The sequence below is a fragment of the Myotis brandtii genome, unplaced genomic scaffold (assembly GCF_000412655.1).
Source record: "Myotis brandtii unplaced genomic scaffold, ASM41265v1 scaffold333, whole genome shotgun sequence".
Lineage (NCBI taxonomy): Eukaryota > Metazoa > Chordata > Mammalia > Chiroptera > Vespertilionidae > Myotis > Myotis brandtii.
In genome coordinates, this window is record NW_005362842.1 from 2834454 (window position 1) to 2850207 (window position 15754).

The following is a 15754-nucleotide window of genomic DNA, read 5'->3' on the forward strand; positions in this document are numbered from 1 at the left end:
ACCATTAGTGTTAATTGAAGAATTTGGATTTTTAACCTGTAGGCAGCGAAGAGCCATTACAAGTTTTAGAGCAGGAAAATGCGTGATGAAGGCAGGGTTTTTCAGGTCAGCTGGAGTGGTGTGCAGGCTCACGGGGGCTGGGGTCAGGAAAGGGGTGCCTCAGCAGCTGGAGGCCACGTGAGGAGCTGCAGAAGAGGTGAGGTTCTAGACTAGGTCAATGGCAGAGAGAATACAAAGAAAGGCAAGGAAATTGGCAGGCATGTGAGGAAGAGGGGCATGAATGGATTTGTGTTCAACACATGGAGGACTAAGGAAGGGTGGCAGCTGATAGAAATTAGGAAAATCAAAGCAGGAATGAGTTTTATTTTATTTTTATAACTTCAAACTTAAAAGTCAAGATTAATTGGAGGTACACTAATGAGCACACTTACCCTCTCAACTGCACATTGGAATCCACTGGGAACCTTGAAGAGCTGCTGGTTCTGATTTAATTGGTGTGTGTGTGTGTGTGTGTGTGTGTGTGGTGTGTGTGTGTACTGAGTATGGGAGTATTTTTTAAACTTCCCAGTTGATCCTGATGTACAGCCGAAGTTGAGATTCCCTAAATTAAAATCTTGCAACTCCAGGTGTAGGTCATGGACAAGCAGCGTTAGCAGCATATGGCAACCTGTTAGAAATGCAGACTCTTAGGCCCACTGAAGTGGAATCTGCATTTTAACAAGCTGTCCAGGTGATCTGGTACTAAAGTTTGAGAAGGCTTGAGCTAGAAGATGATTAGAAATCATACTCGGCCCAAGGAAGTCGGGCCTGAAGGAACGGCTGGCATTCAGCCACATGTGTGTGTTCACAGGACAGCTTCTTGGCTCCAGTTTTCGCAAAGGATGAGCAAAAGCACAGACGTCCTTACGAGTTTGAAGTGGAGCGGGATGCAAAGGCTCGGAACCTGGAACAGTTCTCTGCCACCCATGGGCACCCCCCCATCATCCTCAATGGCTGGCATGGGGAGTCAGCAATAGACCTCTCCTGCACATCTGAGGGGTCCCCAGGAGCCACATCCCCTTTCCCAGTGAGTGCCAGCACCCCTAAGATTGGGGCTATCAGTTCACTTCAAGGAGCCCTTGGCATGGACTTGTCTGGGATTCTGCAAGCTGGCCTGATCCACCCAGTGACCGGGCAGATTGTCAACGGGAGCCTCAGAAGAGATGATGCTGCCGCGAGGAGGCGGAGAGGGAGGCGGAAACATGCTGAAGGAGGGATGGACCTCATCTTTTTGAAGGAGCAGACACTTCAGGCAGGAATCCTGGTGGGTATACAAGGCCTTAAAAACATTGGCCTTTCTACACAGAGCAATAAACCCTTCTTCCTCAGGCACAAAACTTTTTGGGTTGTGGCTCTTTTCTCCCTTTTTCAGTTGTCCTGCTTACTTTCATTATGTCTTCATTATAAGTTACCCTCAGTTTTTTCTAGAAATAGATGGTATTAATCTACCAAGGGCCCTTAATATGCAGGCATCCTGGAGAAATGAGCCAGGAGGTCTTGCCATTTCAAATGGAAACAACCCAAATCCTCGGGTGTCTCGAAAGAGCCACTGGTGATGAATGAGCAAAGCGAGACAGCAGGGTGGAGTCTGTGGCCAGTAGTTCCAGGTTAGTGGCTTTCCAGGAGCTGGGGTTGGAAGAAGGATCAGGAGTAGGACTTCTGCAGGTTGATCCTGGCTCTACTGCTCGACTTCCTGGTCAGCATTAGGCACGTCACCACCTCACTTTGCTCCTCCGTGAAGTGGGGGCCACAGCATCTCCCGCAGAGGGTCGCTGTGAGGATTCACTGAGATCACACTAAGACGTTCTAAACTCAAAGGAGATCATTGTAAAGAACAGGAAACGTTCAGCAGCCAAGAGAGAGACCCCCTTAGACTTTGTTTAATGTGTCAGAGACCGCTGACTTCTCTTTATATTTTGGTTTTTTCTATTTATTGATTTTTGAGCTCCAAAACAGGGATCACATTTTATATTTTCTTATTTTATTCTTTTCTTCCTTCCTTCCTTTCCTTTCCTTCCTTCCTTCCTTTCCTTTCCTTTCCCTTCCTTCCTTCCTTCCTTCCTTCCTTCCTTCCTTCCTTCCTTCCTTCCTTCCTGTCTTTCTTTCTTGATTTGAGAGAGAGAGGGGTGGGGGAAGGGGGCTGGAGAGAGAAACATTGATTTGTTATTCCGCTTATTTATGCATTCATTGGTTGATTATTGTATGTGCCTGACCTGGGATCAAACCTGCAACCTGGATGTATCAGGAGGACGCTCTAACTAACTGAGCGACTCAGCCAAACATGTCTTCTTATTTTAAAAGGAATAATAATAGCCAGTATTTGTTGAGTACTTACTATGTGCCAGGCACTGTGTTCAAGGTTTTACATGATTGTCCTATGTGATCCTTACAACAACCCTGTGAAGGTGGTATTATTATTGCCACTTTATAGATGAGAAAACTGAAGCTTACAAGTATGAAATAATTAGCCTAAGATTATCCAGCTAGTAAGTGGCAGATCAGGGGACCAAGCCAAGGACTTCTTTCTCTATTCCTCAAGCAGCTTATTGCCAAGGTATATTGTTTGAGATGTGTCTTCCTCTTAGACTTTCTGTATCATTTGGGAAGCTGAAGTGGCAGGTTCTTTCCCTGCCCAACCCTGCAAGCTTCTGAGATGGTTGCCTAATTTTTCAGAGGTGCAAAGCCATAGTTTCTCTGTAATGATGGTGAAATTCCAATGGAATGACTGATGAAATTTTCCCCTTGACTTGAGAGTATTTTTTTAAATTTATTAAGCAAACATTTATTTAGCATTGACATTGTACTTTATCAGCAATCCCAAGTATAGGCATTGGGAATACAGAGATGAGTAAAAGAGGTATTCGAACGATAAAGGGAGAAATAGGTAAGCAAGTTGCAGTGAGGCGTGGAAAGCCTGCGAAGAGTGCTATGGGGAACTGGACAGGAGTGGCCAGTGTTGCCAGGGACTGCCAGTGGGGACTGCCAGTGACGGTGACAGGGGAGGTGACCCTGAACCGGAGCAGATAGGATGGAATTAAAGTTTACCAAGAAGACAAGACAGGGAGAGGCTTATTCAGGTGGAGGGAATGCCCCTCACGTGTAGTGGCGTCTGTGTGGGTAAGTAGTGTGTATGGTTCTTACTCGAGCACCCAGCAGGTAAAAATAGACAGAAAGATTCAAAGCATACCTTGCACACTTTCCTTTTAGAAACTAGTTTTCATTCTGGCATGATTAACCACACGTACTTATTTTCCCTTCATCCAGGAAGTCCATGAAGACTCAGGGCAGGCCTCCCTGAGCACCTCCCACCCTGAAGGGCCAGTGCCCGCCCCTTCGACCCCGGAACCGGCCCCAGCAGCTGGCAGCCAGGCGGAGAAGACCATTCCCAGCAAAAGTCTGCTTGACTGGCTGAGGCAGCAGGCTGACTACTCCTTAGACGTCCCTGGCTTTGGAGCAGTAAGTGCGTTTGGTACTGCCTGGGATTGCTGTTGTACTTCCTGCCCACTTGGTGCTGTTTTGATAAGGAGTATGCTGAGGGAGACCAGGAAGTTTTGGAGAAATCTCTGTCAACTAAGGACATCATTTTAAAGTCAAGAAAAAGTTATAACCCATGTCAGAACACTATGCCAAATAGACATGCAAAATATGAAGACAACTAGCCTACGCTCAGCCCCTGCCCCCCTAGAATTACCACACAATATCATAAGTTCACAGAGAAATCTTTAGGTTGCATAAACACTGCCACTTCATGAAAATGTTCTGTGTGTTCCTTTCACGTTGTACATTATCCTTTTATAGGAGTGTGTCTGTTCTTAGTTATATAGTTCTTGCTTTGGGACTTTTCCTCAACTCCTCTTACTGCCGTAGCCCTAAATCTTTCAGAGGGCTTCTGAACACAGATGTCTTTTCCTGGTTTTTCTTTCCTTATTTGCCCGTCTACCCACCACCATCTGTGTTTTGGGTACATCTAGCTAATAAGAAACGGAGGTAGAGAGCTCACAGGAAAAGAAAGGGAATGCATTCACAGATGCACACCCTCAAAGGACAGGCAGAGCTTCTGGGTAGGTAGCAGTGGAGAGAAGCTGAGAAAGTGCTGACAAGGAAAGGGCTGGGGATTAGGCAGTGCCCTGGGAAACTGTCTGGACAGCCGAGGTGTTCTAGTCTGGCCCCCCACAGCCTGTTTTCCAGCTTGCTGCTGCTTCAAGAAGAGAGCCTAAGTGGGGGCCAGGTGGCTTTTTCCTTCAACATGCCCTGGCTGGGTCCTTTGCAGAGGGCCATTAATGAGAAAATAGCAAAACCAATTGACATGCACTACCCTCCTCAGACTCTGTGACAGAATGTTCTGTAATGTTGATTTCCATTTGTCTCCTAGACTTTTTCAGACAAACCAAAGCAGAGGAGGCCACGCTGTAAGGAACCTGGGAAATTAGATGTCAACTCTCTGAGTGGGGAAGAGAGGGTTTCTGCTGCCCCCAAGGAGCCAGGACTGAGGGTAAGGAAGAGGGGCCTGTCCCTGCAGAGCCCAGCCTTGCAGACTCAGAGAGAGAACGCCGCAGGGAAGCGGGTTTCCCAGGCGGTTCCCAGAGGACAAGGGGCAGCACAGGACATCTGTAGGTGCTGTGGTCATTTGTTTTCAGCCTTTACCTGCAAAACTTTTAGTTATGTATTTAACCCATTACCAAAGCTTGATATTTTCCCCCATTTGTAGAGTTCAGGGAAAAGATACCTTAACTCATTAGCAGTCTGTTTCCAGTGTTTAACAAACTTCATTTTTGGGAATTTTAATTTTCTAAGCTAAGCTTTTCTGGCTACCATTTAAGATATTTCCTCCTAGTCCGTCCTCACTGACAATGAGAAACAGCTGACTCCAAGCTCGGCCCTTTTTCTATTACAGAATCATGAGCCTGGAAGAGACTTCAAAGACATCTGCAAAATACTTCTAGTGTAACAAATATGAGTTAATTATTGTTTACAGATGAGTACAAATTTGGAATAGAAAATTCATAACCTCTAGAGGGCGGCAATATCATTGCAACCTGAAAAGGCGTTGAGCTTGGGAAAATTATTCCTAAATGTGTTATTAACCCCCTAAAAGTGCATTCTGCTCAAATGGGAAGCCTCTGAAGATCCTCAGGGGGGCCTGCTCTTCCTGGGAGTCCCCACGCTCGCAGCCTTCCTGAGTGCCTCTCAGTGCTCGGCCAGCGCAGCAGTCCTGGGATCCAAATTCCCTTCTTCGTGAGATTGCTGGAGGTGATTTATTGTTTTAGCTCCAAAAGACCACCCACCCTAGTCATTTCCTCCTCTGTGCAGAAAGAAGCTGTTACTTAATGTTCTCCAAGCTTGTCACTGATTTGTCACCTGGATGATTCCTCTTCTCTCCAGCAACTCGGCAAACATAACTGCTCTCTCATCTCCATCCACTGCAGCCACTCGGGGAGGGAGGCCTGGCCCGTCCCTGTGGCCTGCTTCTTAGAAAGTTTGTCACGTTGAAAAGAGGCCCTTTTTCCAACTCTCTTGTTCTCTCCTCAGAAAATGTCCCTCCCGCCCTCTTAGACTGGCTTGTGCTGGGCAGGCTGATTCAGCTTCAGTTCTTACCCCATCTGTCTCTCTCCAGCCCTCACGCTGCCTCCTACCTTCTGCACTCAGCAGTGTTGTCCCGTAGAGACCTCCAGTTCTTGCTTTGTTGTAACTCAGAGCTCTTGGTTTAGAGACTTGTCAGAAAAACCATGTGGTTTCCCCTTGGCCCTCTCATGTCTTTCTACATGTCTAACAATTTCCCTCATGTTCTCTGGAAATTAATGTTCATCGCTCCCTACAGACACTGACCCCTTGCCAGAAAACCCATTTCTAAGCTGTTCTTGCAAGTCAGCCTCTTACCAGAGATGCACTTTCCCTGCTTTGTTAAATAAACACAGTCCCTGCCTCGGAGGCCCTTTCCTGCAGCTCAGCAAGAACAGGAAGCACTTGTCCACCTGGTCCTCAGGGTTGCGCAGCCTTCCCACGGGCAGAGCCGGCTTGGCTCTGACGTCGACACTCTGCTTGGCTCCAGGAGGGCCCATTTCTCAACCATGTCACCATGTCTCACACGGCTCCTCCTGGGGAGGAGCCCTCTGGTGCACTGCACTCTTCTCTCCCAGAAGACCCTACCCTTCTAGAGACAGGCTCCCATCCCACAGGGGCTTCTCGCTGCTCTGTGGGCTGTGGCTCACTGGTGCGCAGTAAGGCCAGGGATTCAGCATCAGAAGCCCAGTACACAGTGGTTGCTCATTAGATGTATGTGTGTACACGTACATACTTCATATATTTCATATGTGTAAGTTACATTTGTTTCATGTTATATGCACACATGTGTGTATAGTTTTGCTGTTTGTTTCTCACTGGGCCATTGACATGACACGTCACCCCCAAATACTTCAGCATGCATCTCCTAACAGCGTTTTCCTGTGTAACTATTCCCATTATTGCGCATGTGAGTATTAATATCTAGTTCAGATTCAGATTTTTTCATTTGTCCCAAAAATGTTTTTAGAGCTAGTTTCTGTTTTGTTTTATTTTGTTTTGTTTGTGGGGTTTTTAAAATTGGGATCCACATGCTGCATCCAGTTGTTAGGTCTCTTGCCACTCGCTGGATATTTGTGGGCTGAACCTGCTAACCTTCCTGGGAGGAGCAGGGAAGTTTTCGTTACACCTCCTCTGCCCAGGAGTTGAGTTTTAGAGTTGGAATCTGCAGGTTTTGGAATAAGTGCTACCAGGTGCTGATAAAGACGATGTGTTTCTCGGGTGGGAGGCCCCTGTAATCATCTGCAAAGGCAGCTTTGCCCCAGTGCCGCTTCATGGCTGCCTCTCCTTTCCTCGCTCTCCTTGCCCTCTCCCCAGGCCTCCCCTGGAAGGGAAGCAGGTTTGCTCCCAGGGTATAATTACCAGGAGGGAGCGCTGCCAAAGCCCGACTTGCCGCTGTGTGTGGTCGCCGAGCTGCTGGGAGGGGCATCTGATGAGGGTGGGCAGCAGCTGGGTGGCTGGAGGACTCTCCCTCCCACAGGAAGTGGTGAGAGCCGACTTCCTCTGCCAGCGCGCCTCTGGCTTTGCTGTAGGTGAGAACTGTGCTCGTCATGCCTGGGGCCTTTCTGCAGCTGCTCTCAGTCTGAAGGGGAGAGAGTGGCCAGCCTGGGCCTTCTTGGCATGTTCCCAGTTCTGAAAGGCCCCAGCGTTCTCTTGGCATCAGTGGTTCGTAACCAGGGCAGGGAAGGGATATTTTTAGACATCTTGGTGCCTGAGGAGTGCGACGTGAACTTAGTGGGCAGGGCCAGAGAGCCCACTGGTCCTGCAGGATGCAGGCTGTCCTAGGTGCACTGTCCAGTCCTAACTGCCCCGATGAGCTCAAAATCAAGTATGTTAAAGAACGTCTGTTTTACAGCAGATTGTTTTAAAATGAGACGGAGGGCATTATTCACTGAGCTCTGGGTTTGCTTGCTTCCCACAGAAAGACTTCCCCCAGGAGAGTCATAGGGAGAGCGAGGAGGGGAACGTTTGTGGGTATAAAGGAAAGAGACCCACCGGCACCTTTCCCTGGCTCTTGCTGTGGGTGGGCTGTAGGAAAGAGGGCTTGGAAAAGCCTTGTGGTTGAGCTGTGGTTACCCTGCCAGGGCCCTGGGCTGAGGTGCTGTGCCCAACAGGGACCTGAGACTGTGGTGGAGTCCAGAATGAGGCAGTTTTCCTTAATGGGCTCAAGACAGACTCATGAGAAATGGCGCTTGTAGCCTGGCCCCAGTCCATCAAGTCCTACTACCTCAGTTGAGGAATTGTTCCCCCAGCATCCCCAGACCCAGAGTGAGCCGTTGCCCAGCACGCTCCAGGGCAAAGCAGCCGTGCACATCACAGGTGCTGGTCACGGGTGGGGACAAGAGACAGTGTGGTGTGGTTCAGGGCCACCAGGCCTGACCAACTGTGCCCCAGCGTCAAATCCCTGCCCCCTCACTTTGTAAGGAAGAAGGGGGACCACGCACGACAGTGTCAGAGGTTTCTGCTCTTCTAAACCAAAGCTTTTGAGAGATGACCATCATAATGCTCTTTGCCTGGCTTATGGTGACCTGGTTTTCTTTCATATTTTTGGGGAAACAGATGTGGGACTTCAAAATTAACATTATTTGGGGGAGTTGGAAACATTCAAGTGCATGTTTTTCACATATCTATGAATTTGTAAACGCCCTGTAAAATGGCTCAGATAACAGTACTAACTCCTGGGCTTGGTGTGGTGATTAATTTCGATAATGCAGATGGAGCACTAAGCATAGTACCTGACATGGGTAAGTGCTTATTTAATCTACTGTCAGCACTCCTGCTGCTGCTGCTCCTCTTATCCGCTCCCCCTGCATGAGCACCTGGCAGCCAGTGTCCCTTGCATCTCAGCTGCTTCTCATACACGTGTGTACTCGCGGCTCATGGAGAACCTGACCCGGTGTCACTAGCACACCCTGTCTCTACAACAGCCCCTTAAGCAAAGATCTGTGGGACTTTCTAAGGATTTGACTTAACAGTTAAGGGAGAGGCAGTGAACCAAATGGAAACACCAGAGCAACTCAATTAAAGTTCAAAGGAGGTGTCCTTGGGAAGTTTGTAAAGAGATTTCTTAACTGCTCTGATCACCAGGCTCAGCCCTTTGATGTGCTTAGCTGCTCTGACTTCTTTCTCCATACTCACCAGGCCCTAACAATGTTTTTCTGGTCCGTCAGCTATCTCTTGGTGAAACCTGTCCCTCCTTTCTTGCCCCGAGTGCTCCACTGAGGAGTGCAACTGGGTCCGTGCCTCTGAGCTTCAGTGGGCTTACAGGAAGGGAAGGCATTTACACAGATGCCTGAGAATCCTGGAAAGGCAGTACAGCCATCATAGAAAGCGTGGCTCCTCCAGCATTCAGAGGCCAAGCTGAGAAGCCTCACTGTTGAGCCCTCCTACCTCTCACCCAGTCCAGGAGCTTCTTAAACCTATCACGTGTCCACACTCCAGCCCTAACTGACCTGCGTCCCAGGGCGAATCCAGGGTCACAGATCCCACAAGGCCACTTTGAACATTTTTTAGCCTTACCATTGATGTGATCAAAGAGAAGGTTGTAGCCGGCTGGTATGGCTCAGTGGTTGAGCGTTGACCTATGAACCATGGAAGTCATGGTTCCATTCCCAGTCAGAGTACATGCCCGGGCTGTGGGCTTGATCCCCAGTAGGGGATGTGCATGAGGCAGCTGATCAATGATTCTCTCTTATTGATGTTTCTCTCTCTCCCTCTCCCTCTCTGAAGTCAATACTTTTTTTTTAAGCGAGGAGGTTGTACAAGAACACCCGCTTTGTGACAGGAACCGCAAGGAGGAGACTCCAGAGTAGTTAGAGATGCTTCCTCTCACTCGCTCAGAAAGGGATGATGAATGACTCCCTAGGAACCCACAGGGGCAGGGCTGTTCCTTATGCTCCTCTGAGCAAAGACTGAGGCTGCTTAACAACAGAAGTATAAGTGGCCTTTAATACTGTGGACGTGCATCACCTTGATAAGCCTAATGATAGCTGTGAAGAGTACGGGGCGTAGGCATCACCCAGAGGATGTAGGCATTTCAGACGAGTCCTGGAAGAAATGTCGCCCTTTCCGTGAGGAAAACATTTCTCCCTGCACGTGGGGTTATTCTGGCCATTTTTGAAACACATTCAGAGTCCATTACATTGTAATGGCAGTGGTTGGTATAATTCTCTGTAGCTGCTGCGCTGGGGGAGCAGGTTCTGACTGCATCGTTTCCCCCCAGAGCTCCTGAGCCAGTCACAGGAAGCACGTGTGGCTGCAGCAAACCCACTCTAGGCGGGTGCTTTCTCCCCCCATCTGCCTGCCGCTCACTGATACATTAGGCACTAGGTCCTCCTCTGTGATTCTCTGTAGCTAAATCATCCAGACGTGTGGTGCCAGTGACCTGTGTGCAGGCATAGCTGTAAGTCCCAGGCACAGGCACAGTTCAGTCCACGTGGAGCAGAGTGCTGAGTTCTGGAGCTCTCCACTAAGTAAGAACACTGGAGAGTACCTCTGAACAGAGGAAAGTAGATCGTCTCCTTGAAGGGGAACCAGAATACCGCTGCTTTCTGATGCATTTCCCCAATGATAGTCAAGAATGCTTTCATTTTCTCGGCAAATACATAGGTGTGTTAGTCATTGCCCTCCAGGAGCTCACGATCCAGAGGGGAGTGGGGCACACACAGCTAATAGTGTCCCTTTAGCAAGACTTCTTCCTGTGGGCCGGGGAATGTATTAAACACTTCACTTTCAGTTACCTATGCTCTGTGGCTGATTGAAAACCTTCCTGTGCCCAGCCAGGGTGGCTCAGTGGTTGAGGATCATCCTATGAACCAGGAGGTTATGGTTCGATTCCCAGTCAGGGCACATGCCTGGGTTGCAGGCTTCAGCCCCAGTAGGGGGCATGCAGGAGGCAGCTGATCGATGTTTCTCATCACTGATGTTTCTATTTCTCCTTTTCCCTTCCTCTCTGAAATCTGTAAAAAATTATTTTAAAAAATTTTTTTAAAAAGAAAAGAGTCATGAGGAAGACAAATGTTGGGATCATTTGTCAAGGAGTCGCAACCACAAGAGTCTTGACTGCACACCTTGGTAGCACATATACTACACTTGGGACGATTCCGAGAAGATGAGCATGGCCCCTACACAAGAATGACACAGTCCATTGCACCAAAAGGTGGCAGGTTCGATTCCCAGTTGGTACACATGTCCAGGTTGTGGGTTCCATCCCCAGTAGGGGGTGTGCAGGAGGCAGCTGATCCATGTTTCTCTCTCACATTGGTGTTTTTCTCTCTCTCCCTCTCCCTTTATCTCTCTCAGGAACCAATAAAAACCTATTTAAAAAAAAAAAAGACATGCAAATTCCTGCAGTATTCCATATGGTTTTTACATTGTACAACCAAAACTAATATGTTATGCCAGTTATACTTCAATAAAATTTTTTTAAAAGAGTCTTGACTAAGACCTGGGCGTCTCCTACTGGTCTCTAGCTCCCAGCACTGTCAGCTTCTCCACAGGGTGGATGCTGCTTTTGCACAGTGAGCATGTTGATGGCACTGCTTGGTGGTAACAGGCTGTCTGTTGGCCTCGGGGGGAGAAAGTCTTCAGGTGCAGTGAGTCAGGAGAGCTGCCTGCTTCCAGCGGTCGGCGGGAGGCAGTGCCATCGGGGATCCTTCACAAGCTGGGACCGATGATCGATCACACGTCATCCAGTAACCTTCAGCATCTTGTGTTTTTTGTCCCTTTTCAGGGGTTTCTCCCAGAAAACAAGTTCAATCACACCCTGACCGAGCCTGTTCTTCGCGATGCAGGCCCCCGCAGGAGGGGGAGGCGGCCTCGGAGTGAGCTTCTGAAAGCTCCCGCCATTGCGGCGGACTCACCCTCTGGAATGGGGCCACTGTTCATGAATGGACTGATTGCTGGGATGGACCTGGTAGGACTTCAGAACATGAGAAATATGCCGGGCATCCCCCTCACAGGGCTGGTGGGGTTCCCGGCCGGCTTCGCCACGATGCCCACAGGTGAAGAGGTCAAGAGCACCCTGAGCATGCTGCCCATGATGCTGCCGGGAATGGCCACCATGCCCCAGATGTTCGGTGTCGGGGGCCTCCTCAATGCCCCCATGGCAACTACCTGCACTTCAACTGCTCCAGCGCCTCTGTCAAGCACAACAAAAAGTGGCACATCAGTGACCGAACAGACTGCAGAAGACAAGCCAAGTAGCCGTGACGGAAAAACAGACATGTCTGCGGAAGACAAGCCCGGTCCTAGTCCATATTCCGATCAGTCCGAACCTGCAATAACTACGAGTAGTCCTGTGGCTTTTAACCCGTTTCTCATCCCAGGAGTGTCTCCTGGACTCATCTACCCACCCATGTTCCTCTCCCCTGGCATGGGCATGGCTCTGCCAGCCATGCAGCAGGCCAGACACTCTGAGATAGCAGGGCTGGAGAGCCAAAAGAGGAAGAAGAAGAAAAAAGGGGACAACCCGAACCCCAACCCAGAGCCTGCTCCCGGGTCGGACAGGGAGCCAGGCAATGACCAGAACTGCCCCGAATCCAGGGCACCTGTGCCCTCAGATAGAGAACATGCGGCACAGGCCGGGGACGGGGGCCTCAAAGACTCCAACAGTGACACCAATTAGAACTTTTTCATTTAAGAAATGATGTGACTTGTAAGTTTCTTATCCCATAAAGGTTTGTTACTTCCCTCCCTTCACCTTCATAAGAACCTGTGTTTCCATAAGTAATATTTACCTACCTAATTTCCTGTCTGAGAACTATGGTAACAGATGTCAATAGCTGCAGGGTCTTGCCACTTCATTAGATAAGTGTTGTCGACCTAGTCTAGGAGGCACAGAATTCTCCCTCTGTTATCCAGTTGTTCATTCCAGCAATCGTAGTTAATACAGTACTTGGTGACACGCCCTACCCCCTTCTCTTCCAAGTTTCCCACGTATTTGAGAAGGAAAAATGGCATAAGAAGGCTATCTAGGGACTTAACCGTTAAAGGGCCGAAGGACAGACAGAGCAGCTCTTTTTCCGTGAGCTGTGTTGGATGGGAAAGAATGTAATGGGGAACCAAAAAGCACAGGAAAAGGAAGTGCTGGTGCACATTTTTTAGTTAAAGTATTTCCCTATTTTATCATGATTACTAAATGAGTAGTATAGATAGAAATATATAACTAATGATTGAAAATGCATATATTCATTTCTTTATAAAACAAAATCCTTATTGGTAGTAAATTAACTTCCCCTTTATGGTTTTTCAGCACCTGCAGCAAGAAGAAGTACTGACTAGGCATTATTTTATATATGTATGCTTTCTCCCAAGTTAAAGGATGATTCTCAGTATGAGGACACTTTACACACCTTGAGTTATTGCTGGCGACGGGGGTGGGTGAGGGGCTCACCCTCCGTGGAGCTGCACGCTGCTCACAAGCACATGACTAGCACTCCACTCCCCTCATTCTCCAGAATTGCGCTCGCCACCACCGGGCCTGATGGGTTTTTATTTTGTGCTTTCGTCCACCAAGAATCAGGCTCTTTCTGGAGCTTGCGAAAAAACAGTCACTCAACACTTTTACACTTGCCTAGGTCCTTTTGTCAGAGTCATCTGAGGTTGTCAAAACGTGTGTGCCACCTTTTATAAAATGACTGTGAAAAGTTTTATTCTCCATTTTTTTCTCTATTCGGTTTTACAGTTGGACCCAGATTCCAAATCATCAAGTTAGTCAAGACTGTTGCAAATTAACATTATTTTTCCTTCTTCCTGCCCGAGCAGCACTTCAGCCCGTTTCCTTTGGCCTTCCCCCTTGTGTTCCAAACCTTCCGATGACCTTACCCTTTCCTGACAGTCCACACTCTGAGACTTGAAATAATAGCTCATGGCTCAGAACTCCGGGGGCACAGGGCGGCGCAGGACCGTTGGAAATGTCGGAAGTGTTACTAGTACCAGTTTCACTTTTTGTTGTCACAATTTACTGTATTTTTTACTTTTTCTGTTACCGTTTTGCTAATTTATCAGAAGGTCCAAAAGTTTGACATAACTATTTCAGTTTGCATTATTTATTTATGATGCTTTTGTCATTGTCTTTTATACATTGGGATTATAAATTATGTAAATGTTAAAATGAGCATCTCAAAGAAGTCTGTTAAATCGTGACCGAAAAGAATCAAATGTATTTTCAAAAAGTGGAGTCCCAGTTTTGTGAATCAAAGCTATAAATCAGAAAATCTATAACTGATCGTATAAGAAGAAAGAACCCAGTAATTGAACAGATCCTATTTAATGACATCTTTGTAGCATAGATGGTCTATAATGCTGACAACAGATTTCTTAGAAATGCTGCTCTCTCTATTTAACTAACATTTTGTTCAGTTTTGCCTCCAGTGGAAGCAGAAAGGGTTTTTTCAGCTGTTAAATCCTGAAAATCAATATAATTTATTTATGTAAAAAAAAATCACTCAATCAATATATTTTTGAACCTTTTAAGTACTAATTTTCTTTTTATCAAGTAGAAAAAAAATGTATTTGCCCTAAATCCTTAAAATACAAATGCTATAAAAATTCATGTATCTTGAAAGCCTTACTGCAAATGAGTATTATAGACATCCAGCAGAGCCTGGGCTCTTCGTCGTCGTCGTCCTTGTTTTGTACGGAAAAGCTGCTTCCCCAGGTTCCTCTTAGAACCTCCAGTGGGTCACAGGGTTCAGTATGGATTTGCTTTTGAAACCCACCAGCATGCGAAACCCCCTGTTACCGCTTCCCGAGCCTGTATGTTAGCTCTCCGGGCGTTTAGGCTGATATTTGACTGCTATTGTGTCCCTGTTTGCAAAATGAAAATGACACTTTGTGGATTATTTTCTCTGTAAGGCATAAGTGCTTCTTATTATTTTGACGTTATCAAGAGCAAAAGCCAAATTTAAACTCTCTTCAGCCAACTTGAGCCTTTTCATCAAATTCCATGTCACTCACAGCCATAAATTCCCTTGATCGTTCCTCACCCCATGTCTTACATAATAAATTGTCTGTGGTCTTGATGCTGGATTTAAAAAAAAAAAAGTTGAAAAGTCAAATTTGTACGTGAGGACTTCAGTGGCACTTGGGTGTCTCTTGCTGCCTGGGCACTTTCTGAAGGAATCATCTGCACGCGGGAATTCAGTCTTTCCTGGGTGCACCCTGTTGCGGGCTCGTTAAATATTCACTCAGGAGGGTTGACTTGACCTGCCAAGAGCACCTGGTTAAAGGAGATGCCATGGAAGGGGGTGCAGCACAGATTCTGGGACTCAGGGCCTGAATGCCTCAGTAAAGCATTTTCCTGAGCGCCATTCCCGAAGTCCCACCTCAGACCGCACAGCTGGAACTTAAGGGTGCAACTAGACCTATGGGTTGGAGCAGGTCCATAAAACTCAGGGATGCCTCGGTAGCTGAAGTTCTTAGGCTTATTGCGAATTTCAGAGTCCTTCGTTTTGAGAAGCATCACTTCTCGGGCCCCAGAAAGTCTGTCAGAAATTGTCCACAAGGCTGGCAGGAAGTGCTGACGTCTCGGTGAGTCAGAAAAGAGATGACCTCCCTCTCCCTTGCTGAGTCCCCACTGAGTACCAATAAGTGATGGATGACTAGCCTGGAGGATGGTGGGGCATCCTATATAATAAAAGGGTAATACGCAAATCGACCAAACAGCGGAACAACAGGTCACTATGACGTGCACTGACCACCAGGGGGCAGACGCTCAACACAGGAGCTGCCCCCTGGTGGTCAGTGCGCTCCCACAGCGGGAGCGCCACTCAGCCCGAAGCCCAGAAGCCAGGCTCACGGCTGGTGAGTGCAGCAGTGGTGGCAGGAGCCTCTCCCGCCTCCGCAGCAGCGCTAAGGATGTCCGACTGACAGCTTAGGCCCGCTCCCTGCGGAGACATCCCCCGAGGGCTCCTGGACTGTGAGAGGGTGCAGGGCCCCCACCTCCCGGAGTGCACAAATCTCATGCACTGGGCCTCTAGTTGTTTTATAAGGCTTTACAGTCCTGCTACCATTTTTAAAGTAAGGATTTACTATAGGCTTTGTAGATCTTTAGTTGAGACTTGGAGAGCTCTGGGTAGAGGAATAATTCTTCTTTTAATCCTCACCCAGAGATAGGTTTATTGATTTTAGAGAAAGAAAGAAGGAAACATCAATC

The 15754-nt window shown here is 47.8% G+C and overlaps 1 protein-coding gene across 4 annotated transcripts in view; it reads left to right on the forward strand.

Annotated features, from left to right (window-relative positions):
• Window positions 1–14621, forward strand: part of CHD6 (chromodomain helicase DNA binding protein 6) — a 174960-nt gene extending 160339 nt beyond the window's left edge. For 3 of the 4 annotated variants that reach the window (XM_005871256.2, XM_005871255.2, XM_005871257.2), the window contains exons 33-36: window positions 851–1303; window positions 3304–3495; window positions 4412–4531; window positions 11330–14621. In XM_005871256.2, coding sequence (XP_005871318.1) covers window positions 851–1303; window positions 3304–3495; window positions 4412–4531; window positions 11330–12223 — 1659 coding nt within the window. In that variant the 3' untranslated portion in view covers window positions 12224–14621. The remainder of the gene's footprint in view (window positions 1–850; window positions 1304–3303; window positions 3496–4411; window positions 4532–11329) is intronic. The other variant, XM_005871258.2, reaches the window with a different exon arrangement.
• Window positions 14622–15754: the final 1133 nt, after the last annotated feature.